At 38.5% G+C, this 9,851-nt stretch overlaps 1 protein-coding gene across 1 annotated transcript in view; it reads right to left on the reverse strand.

The window, feature by feature from the left end:
- The window catches only part of NHS (NHS actin remodeling regulator), a gene marked incomplete at its 5' end in the record, with an annotated part of 334,315 nt that overhangs the window by 7,068 nt on the left and 317,396 nt on the right, over positions 1-9,851 (reverse strand). The window contains 4 exons of the mRNA XM_025046607.1: positions 5-1,759; positions 2,726-2,857; positions 5,446-5,638; positions 7,689-7,751. Coding sequence (XP_024902375.1) covers positions 5-1,759; positions 2,726-2,857; positions 5,446-5,638; positions 7,689-7,751 — 2,143 coding nt within the window. The remainder of the gene's footprint in view (positions 1-4; positions 1,760-2,725; positions 2,858-5,445; positions 5,639-7,688; positions 7,752-9,851) is intronic.

The raw sequence follows: 9,851 nt of genomic DNA on the forward strand, positions 1-9,851 counted from the left end.
AGGGATGGGGTAGTGGCTCTTGATTCGGACTGGGATGTTTGGGATTCAGAGCTCTCTGGAGATTTGATGCATTCGATAACTGTGGTACCCGTAGCCGTGCTTGAATTAGATAAAGATCTGTAAGGGTCATTTGTTTTCAAGTCATTTAGAAGCCAGAGGTCTGCATAGTGAGTTGATTCAGCACCTTCATCTTTGAATGGTGAAATATCTGAAGTATCTAACTGAGGTTCCTTAATACCATGTTCACTCTGGTTGATCCACGAAGGTTCCTGCTTGGTGGGAAGACTGGTATTTTCCATTCGAGAAGGCGTGTTGGAGAAATCAAGAGGCAGCTTCATTTCCCTGGAACTGTGAGGCAGGAGCTGACCACTGCTTATCTTTGGTTCTTTCTTCTCAGAAATGTCTCCATTTCCATCAGACTTCCTCAACGATGAGCTCCTTTTAGGTGGGGTTGGCTTTGCCTTTGGTTTCCTGAAGGAGATGCTTGGTCTCCCCTGCCTCCTGTGGTCTAAGTAGTCTTGCCAGGCACAGTCAGGAAGAGTAGGAGGAACTCCAATGCCCTGGCCATTCTCTGGGCCCAGGGCTGCATAATGACAGGCATAATTCTTACTACCTTTGAGACCACAGTCAAAGTGCATTGAGGTGTAATATCCTTCCGTGTCCACCGAAAAGTGAGAGCTAGTGTCTGCTTTGTCCGATGGAGATTTTTCCAGAAAGCTGTCATAAGTGGCCATGCTTGTGAAGCTCGGACAGCCCAGGCTGTCTGCCTTGGGGCGCTCAGGACTAAAATCCTGGCGGCAGGAGGCATCATGATGGTGGTGTAGGTAATTCCACTCACTGTCACTTGTGTTGCTATTGTTGGGGTCATCCAAAAGATCTGCCACAGTGGAGGTAAAGGAATTTGCCCGGTGGCCTCTCACTTTATCCAAGTGGTCATTGTACTGCTCTGTCACGAAGACACTGGCGTCCTCATTAGCATGAGGGGCCGTGTTCAGTGACAACTCCGAGTCACAGTGTGAAGAGCCAGTGAGGGGAGGAGAAGCTGCAGGAGGGATTGTCTCTGAGGTCTGTGAGGGACATGTGGAACTGCTCCCACTCCAATTGCCACTGGATGACTGGTGGTCATCTTTCTGGTCCATGTGGCTGCTGAGGAGGACACCAGCTGTGGAGATGCAATGGATGGGGCTCCCAAAGGTGTCTGAGTTGGAGGAGATGTCACAGCTGCCAGAGTCGGCAGCCATTCGGGACAGACGTGACCTCCCTCTCTCATTTAACTTGTGCTGGGGGCTGTGAAGATGTTGAGAACAGGCCAGGCCCAAAGCAGGCTGGTGTTCCTGTGCACCTGGGCTGCTGGCAACCTCGCTGCAATCATTAGGTGTTCTTTCTCGATCACCCACAAGAGGCTCCCCCTCTTCATATGCTGAGGGTTTAGTACCAACTTTAGGTTCAGCATCCCCACCTCTATTGCCCTCCCGGGGAAGGCTCCGAGATCTTGTGCGGCTGCTCACTACAGTCGTAAACATGGTGTCACCTTTGTCTGCCAATGCAGAAATGTTGCCAGCAGAATGAGAAAGGGAAGCTGCAATGCTTTGACCTCTTTGAGCTCTGATTCTCCTTCTGGATGGAGCAGCAATCAGAATGTCTTCAGTTTGGCACTCTGAGTCCCTGGTTCCAGATCTCCTATTGACGGTGTTAGAAGGATCTGGATTTGTGTGCACGATCACATTCCTTTCCCTGGCCACGGGCGACTCATCAGAATCTAGGGCATGTGGAAAGCATAGTGAGATATTTTATACAACAGCATACTAACAGACATTCTGAGAGATATCCACAAATTTGGGTGCTAGCATATTGGAGCTTTTACTTACAGAAAAAAGTCAGCATATAAAATTAGGAGAAAGTTAAAATGCTTTGGAGAATCTCTCTGTCTCTGCCTCTTTCTGTTTCTGTCTCTCTCTGTATACACAGACTATATATATATATGTATGTATATATACTGAGAAGATATGCTTTTAGGTCTTTTGTGAATTCTTTCTCTCTTTAGTATCAAATTACTTTGCCCCAATAAGTGACTACTATTTTTTAAAAACTAAAGTCCATTTTTATCTTCTTGGTCACTATTCATTTTTATTTTGTAATATAAACATAACAAAATAAAAATTTTAGAATTCATTATAAGAAATAAAAATCTTATTTATAAGAGATGCTACCATAATAATAAAAACATAGGAAGAGATATCCTAAACATATGGAACAGAAAAAATTTTTAAAAGGTCATCAACAATATCAAATTATCAATATTCAATATTTAATTGAGTATGCTTGAAAAGTACCTTTTTAAAATTATTAATGTCATAAAAGTATATCTCTTTTCAAATAAAAGTATACTTTCTAAAACAATCTTTCATTGACTCTTGTTACTTTTTATTTATAATTTCCACCTTAATAAAACTTTTAAAAATTAGCAAAATATTACGTTTCAGCAATAAGACCTGAACGTACATGCCTAAAGCCACAAGGTTAAAACCTTCATAGTCAAGGACAGAGACTTAGAAAGTCGTACCACCTGGCTTGCTGAACTCAAAACAAGTATATACCATTTCAGAACCTCTACAACTTACAGCACTGACTATTTTTTAAAAGAAGTTGGCTAAACGCTGGCTTCCATTTCATCTTAAAATCAGCACCTGACAGAATGTTAACCATTAACAGTTTTATACCACACCTATTTCTTGTTGGACTCTTCTGGGGATACCCGAGATGGTTTTCCTCCTCCTCAGTTTTCGTCTTCGCTGTAGTACAGATTGTGAATGAACAAGAGAGCAGCGTATACTAGCCTCTCTGTCAAAACCAACTCCTGCAACCCACAAATAGGTCTCATTAGCCTTTAGAAATGGCAAAGACATTTTCATTTGCTTGGAACACAGTGATATTTATTGAAGTAAAGGAAGAGTTTGGATTAAGCCTGTGAACAAATATAAGGGAGCCCTTATTCAGCTCTTATTTAAATTATGCTGCAGTACATTAAGCTTTACTTCTAAACGCATCGCTCCACACAGCTTGCACTGCCCAAAGTAACTAGCAAAGAAGAAAAGTCAAAAGAAAAAAGATAGAGAAATAACATCAAAGAATCACCCTTGCAGAGAAATGACTCCTTAAGGACTTACAACTTTTAGTTACTACTATTTACTGGTCTCTTTTTAGACTCTCGGAAGCTGATATCTTTGCATAGTAGATCTGTAATTAAGATGTTAACCTGAATTAGTTCAGCTAACATATCCTGACCCATCTCTTCATTAAAAGCACCTTTGTGAGTTTTTTCCCCCTCTACCCTCTATGCCCAATCTCCACCACCTACACACACACATACAACACACACACTTTCTTTGAGGAAACAACAGCCTAGAGATTTGTTTTTAAATTATCATGTAATTCTATCTACTTTCTTCTACTGACTAAATTGGACACTTCTTGGTTTAGCACCAGTGTCTTATCAATATAAAATAAAAATATAAGGCAGTTCCTGGTTCTGCACTTCGGTGGATCTATCTTCTGTACCAACCATAAATAAAGCTGAATTCCCAGTCTTTAGAATGTGTGTGCTTGCTTTAGTAGATGCAGGGAGTGAACCATGATGCCTGTTAGTTTCTCTCTCCATAATCACATTACTGACATCCTACATGCAGTCCTATCCAATCTCCAACCTAGAACCCCGAGGGAGAAGGTGAGAAACTCAAACTCTTATCTGGCACAGGTAGGCACAATGGATTTTCAGAGTGAGTTTTGCCTCAGGGAGCCATAATGCCAAAAATGCTTTCGAATCTGGTTGTCTCATCATTTATCCTGATTGTTAAGCATGGGGCAGGATGGCATGTTAAACCTTGTTCAGTTAAATAATGAAGCAGTTTGAGTTCTGCTTTGTATCACAAGTGACAACAGTTTCTAGAACTCACTTTGAAAAATCTGTATGAGATATCACATGATGAATGATTACAATATTATCAGAGAATTCATACTAATGGAATTTTCCTTTCTTAGTTCTAACCAAAAATTAAAATCGTTCATTCTAATCATCATAATTATAGAACATATGACATACAGACACAGAGACTTTGTGTTACATCAACAACTTTCTCATTAAAGCTCTTGAAATCAACATATAATCTAGGCTTTAGTTTGAGAGTTTCTGAAATAAAGCAGAAGGAAAGATCTTCCCTTTTCCTGAATCACAAGACCCATAATCAAAGAACTAAATTTGAAAACAAGATTTTACTTACAGTTACATGAAGAAAGCAGATACTGCTAATAATCAGTCTCAGAACTGAAAGTTAGTTTAAGAGGATGCCAAAATGATCCATTTTGACAGCTGAACTCCCCTAATCCATCCCATTTAGATTACAGAGATCAGGTAAAGTACACATGCTTAGAATAATTTATCCTACAATTTGCATAGGTCATCAGGAAAATTAACCTTCAGCTCACATCAGCTGATGAACTAGAACCACCCTTTTCAGGAAGGAAATAATATCTGTCCCAGATGCCAGGTCATCATTTGCTCCCCACTTTATGTGAGAGAAATTCGAGTGGGGTTAATAATAACTGTGTCCAGAATGCATCTTGAGCAACATGACATCCTTAGTCACATGGTACGAGGATGAAAATCTGTCATAATATGGCAATTTTGAAATTTTCAATATATAAATAAATTAAAATATAACTACTAGAGATAGTTAAAGAAAGCTCAATGAATAGATCATTTAATTTCTATCTTTAGAAGTTAGAATATTTTATAACATTATTTTACTTACAAAGACGACCAGGTCCAATTCTTGAATTTACAATTGCTGCCAATAAACTTTTTAAGAAAAATCTGGACAGGCTTGTAAATTCAACCTAGACTAATATTCATACTCTCAATACACAGGAGGAGAAAATTCATGTATTCCTAGGTCAAAAATCCTTAAAATTAATGTGGAAGTTTAAATGATCTTTTAAACAAGCCTATCTTCAGCCAAGGAAGCATGAGAACAGATTTTATAGTTGGTCTACAGGATCATTACTTGCAGTTTTAGAAACCTGGGGTTTACTGTTTTCTTTCTTGCAGTGCCACGCATCATTATCATATGATTAATCACTGCTGCTTTCTCCATTATTTCAGTCGGCTATGGCCAAAGAGCTATTTGTGATTTTTTTTTTTCAAAAAGAAACTGTCCATCATTTACATAACAAGTGACCCAGCAGAACATATGCAAATCGATGTTCAAAACCTGACAAAAGCATATTGAACATCTTCTCAGTTGTATTCGGATGAAAAAGGTATTACTTGTTCACAAAGCGGTATTCTTATCTGGTACCCCCAGCAGCACAGATTTTGAACATATTTAATACATAGAATTAAACATATTTAATACACAGACTGCCCCTAAGAAAAGAACAGAACGATACCAGTGACATTGATGGGAATAATGCAAGAAGAAATCACTTGAGCATCTTGTTTCATCTTTTCCTCTGGCGTCGGGAGAGGTAGTGCTTTGCTCCAGTTGGTCTGCTTGTCCAGTGTCGAGGGAATATTGTGTACTGGGTTTTTCGGCCTCTGCCCTAACATGACATCTGTATCTTCGTCCTCCGGGGGATGGGACTGCAAATGAATACATTTGGACTCAATCACTACGGTTTACACATAAACACACATAGAAGAGATTTCAAAGTTTAGTTAAGAAAGATTTGGTCAGAGATAAGCTTTTTTAGTTCAAAGGAAGAAGTCCTAGAATTAGGTAGTAAGCACAACTAATTGAAAGTTATAATGTCAATAGTCAAGCGACACAAAAGGAAAAAAATGGGTTAAATAAACATGTTTTTGTAGGTCAAATGGAATTAAGAGGAGAGACAAGGTAGCCAGGGATCCCCCAACTTCAAACTGAAGAAAAATGTTAGTCTTTAATCCAGTGAGAGGTAGATCCACTTTCTCGACATCCATCTCACCATAAATTCCTATTGAAAGTCTTGAGAGCTCTAGATGACTAGGATCAATGCCTATGAAATGTTTTAAAAAATATGCCAGAAAACCTGGAGTCAGGAGACATTCCAGAACACATCACCTGAAGGACAAAGCACCTAATCTGAGAGTCCAGATTAAAACACAAGGAGTTAACTTTACTGCAGGACGATGGCATTTGTGAATAACACTTTAAAAACAGTTTCATCAACACTGCATGCACATGGAAAAGCAAAAGTGAAGAATCTCTCCCCACCAGTTATAGTGGTAAAGGTAAATGTTATTGATGGGGGCGGGGTTTAAAATAGGTTTCTTTTTCAAATTTGGAGGAGTAAAACAGTCCTAGTTTATTTTCTTGCAGCTTTCCAGTCCGAAGCTTTTCTTCCAACTGTGTAGTCAGAGACCTTGACTTCTATACGACTTTTGAAAATTCTCCATCCAAATCTTTGATAGTTATTAATATTGTCTAATTTCAATTGCAGTGTTGGCCTCCTAAACCAGATTATTAAAAAGGCTCTATCCCAATTTTGATTTCAGGGCTGGGTTTCTAAATCATATTATTAAAAGACCCAATTTTTACTATTGAAGTTAGTTTTATTTCTTTCCACAATCTGGATGAAGGTGTGTATTTGCAGAATATAAATATTTTTTTCCTCTTATTCCAGTTAGGTTGTAATAATATTCTATTCTAAAGTCAAGATCATTAAATAATATTCTATTCTAAAGTCAAGATCATTTTCTCATCTTCACATTTGGAAGCATCATGCTCTGAGTCAGAGGATTTCACAATTGTCAAATGAACTGTTTTCAAGTTCCCTTAAAGAGAAGCTTTCCAGAGCCAGTTGTTTTAAATCAACCCCCAGTATTTGCTTACCTTGTCAGAGGTATCTGCAAAGCCCCCCAATACACCCAACAGGATATGATTCCCCACCTTGAGAAAACTGTGTTCGCCATGAACGTTTTAGTAAAAACATCGCAACTTTCTTTCTCTCTTCAGCTTTTGTGCGGATTCCCAGCGAAGCAAATAGCTCAAATAAAGTTGGAGCACAAAAGACTTTGTTTCCTAGGTAACTTCCAAAAAGAAAAAAAAGTTTGGTGCATGCAGAAAGAGAGACAGAAAGAGAGGGAGAGAGAGCAAGAGCTGGAGAGAAGCCCCCACCACCAAAGTCCACATTTTGTAGGATTCCTTCCTTGAATAACAATGGACTAGGAAACAAAGAAAGAGCAGTGACCTGACCATAGGCTCTGACCAGCAGCCAAAGGCACTTTTTATTTAATGGTGACAGGGACAACTGGCTGCCAGAGAATCCTTTTGGTTGTCTTCTTTGATTTGAGAAGCCAAAACTTTACAGTTCTGATAAATATAGGGCAAGCTGGAATTTCTTTCCTCCAGAACTGCAAAGTCCAGGGGCAGCATTAGGTGCTGCTCATCTTCAACGGAACCTTCTTTGCAACCTAGGGGTGTGTGTGTGGTGGGGGGAGGGGGAAGTAAATGGGGAGAAAAGCCAATGGCGTGACTGTCTAAATTATATTTTATTTAATTCAAGTTAGGAAAATACCCACTCTTTAAATTGATTTAAAAGAATACCTGTTAGTTAGAAACAACAGTTTGCCATAAAACTAAAAGAGAAGAAAGTGAAAGTGTCTGGAAAGAATAGGATAGGATGTGATGGAATGTTCTCAGAACCAGTACCTTTCTACTCCATGGGGTCATGTGGCAACACTCAGTGGGGGAGGGCGAACGGGTGCTGTTAAACTATGAACATGAAATGCAAAAAAAGAAAAAAATTAAAACATGCACACAGCACACAATATACCCTGGTTAAGCCAAATCTATGATATTAATGAATGAATATAATGGGATAACTCCTTCGTTCCTTCATTCCTTCTTTCCTTCGTTCCTTTGTTCCTTCCTTCTTTTTTATGAGAAGTAGCATAAATAGTGGTTAAGGGCACAGACTCTGGAGCTAGAAGGAGTTCAAATTCTTGTTCTACCACTTATTTGTAGTGTGACTAGGGCAATCACTCAAGCTCTCTAAAGTCAGTTTCCTCATCTGTAGGATAAGAAATAATAGTTATCTACACTCCAGAGCTCTTTTGAGGAATAAATTAGTAAATATATACAATAGACTTAGAAGAATCTTGGCACTTAATGAGCTCTATGTGTTAGCATCAACTACTACTGCCAATATTGCTACTACTATTATTATACTTACCTTGTAGCTGTGAAACATCTGTGAAATTGTCTTTGCAAATTGCAACTTTCTATCTTGTAGATCCCAATCCCATATGCTAATTTGGGAAAGACTAAATTATTTTCTTTCCTTAGAGAGTTTATTTTCCTATGAACTACTTGGAAGAAAATTTCTTGTGTATGAATTCCTCCTCTGGACTGTTCAAAAAATTGTCATGGAATATAAAGTCTAGAGATGAGTAGATTTAAATAAAAAACGAAATGCCTTGTAAAAAATAATAAATAAATAAAATGTTAAGTTAGACCATAAAAAAGCCTATTCATATTCAGACTATATTTGAAAACAAGGCTGGTTTTATGAGCATGTGACCTGTGCCCTCACACAGGGTCCCATACTCAGAAAGACTCCATACTTGGATTAATGATGTCACTGTCTTAAAATTCTTAGTTTTTGAGCAAGGGGTCCTGCATTTTCATTTTGCACTGGGCCCCACAAATTTGGCAGCCAGTCTTGTTTGGAAAATAATCTGGTAACCAGAGTCCCCATTTCTGGATCTATTGAGAAAGACACTGAAACTCTTAAATTCTAAATTATGGCAGCGTCGGATTCAATTAGGCTTCTATTACAGCATTTTCCATGTAGCATTGCTTTAATGTTACATGAATTATCCCTGGATATGTCTTTTTCATCTATTAAATTACAAAGTCCTAGAGGTTAGGAGCCACATTTAATTTTCCTTTTTGTCTTCCATGATGCCAACAAAATGCCTCCTCATTGTAAGAGCTCAATAAATTATTTGTGCACTTGAATGATACCAGCCCTGTGTGTTTTAACAGTGATGGGAAACCCAAATAAAGGGTCATGCTCAAGATCTCAGGAGATAGCAGATACCACAGAATCCAAGAGAACTCACTATCTTAGTGCAAGTAGGTAAAAACAAATAGAATAAACCACAAACAACACTTGGTTCCATTGGAGGCTTGGTATTGACATATGCTAGTTCTAGTTATTCTTAAGCAGATGGCATGTATGTGGTTTCTTTGGAGGGGGAAAGGAATACTCAAGCTAATCCTATTCTAAGTTTCTAAATTTTAACTGACAGGGTTGCTCATTAATTTTTAAGCAGAGCAAATGCCATATCCTCAGGCCTAGTTAACTTTGATCTAAATCTTATTTAAAACAAATAGTTTTGTAGGGTCTATGGCTCCCCCACTGAAAGTGATCATTTTGACAGATGTGGTGTGTGTGGCCTGAGTTCAGACACACTAACTTGGCTTTCTCATAAGAATTAGTCACAGATAGTGATATGCAAGTCTCAAGTAAGACACTGGGGTGTGCAAAATAGCAAACTCATGGAAGAAGGAAAAAAGGAGACTGAAAGTAAAACCTACGCCATAAAGGAATGTGTTTCCAAGAAAGCAAAGGCTTTGGGGTCTCATGAAAGGATTTTAAAATACTACACAGCAGGAAACTGCCAGGCAGAAAACATATTAATGATATTAATATGTTAACTTTGGTAGTTTGTCTTAAATCTCCTAAGTCAGCTCTCCTGTTGAGTATTTTTTTCCAGGACTAAGGAGGGGATAAGGAGTGATTTTTATTTGTCATCTGTTTGAGAACTGCCCCCTCCATTTCATTAAAGAAGCATGAGATAACACCTG

This window comes from Pteropus alecto, unplaced genomic scaffold, assembly GCF_000325575.1.
Source record: "Pteropus alecto unplaced genomic scaffold, ASM32557v1 scaffold23, whole genome shotgun sequence".
NCBI lineage: Eukaryota > Metazoa > Chordata > Mammalia > Chiroptera > Pteropodidae > Pteropus > Pteropus alecto.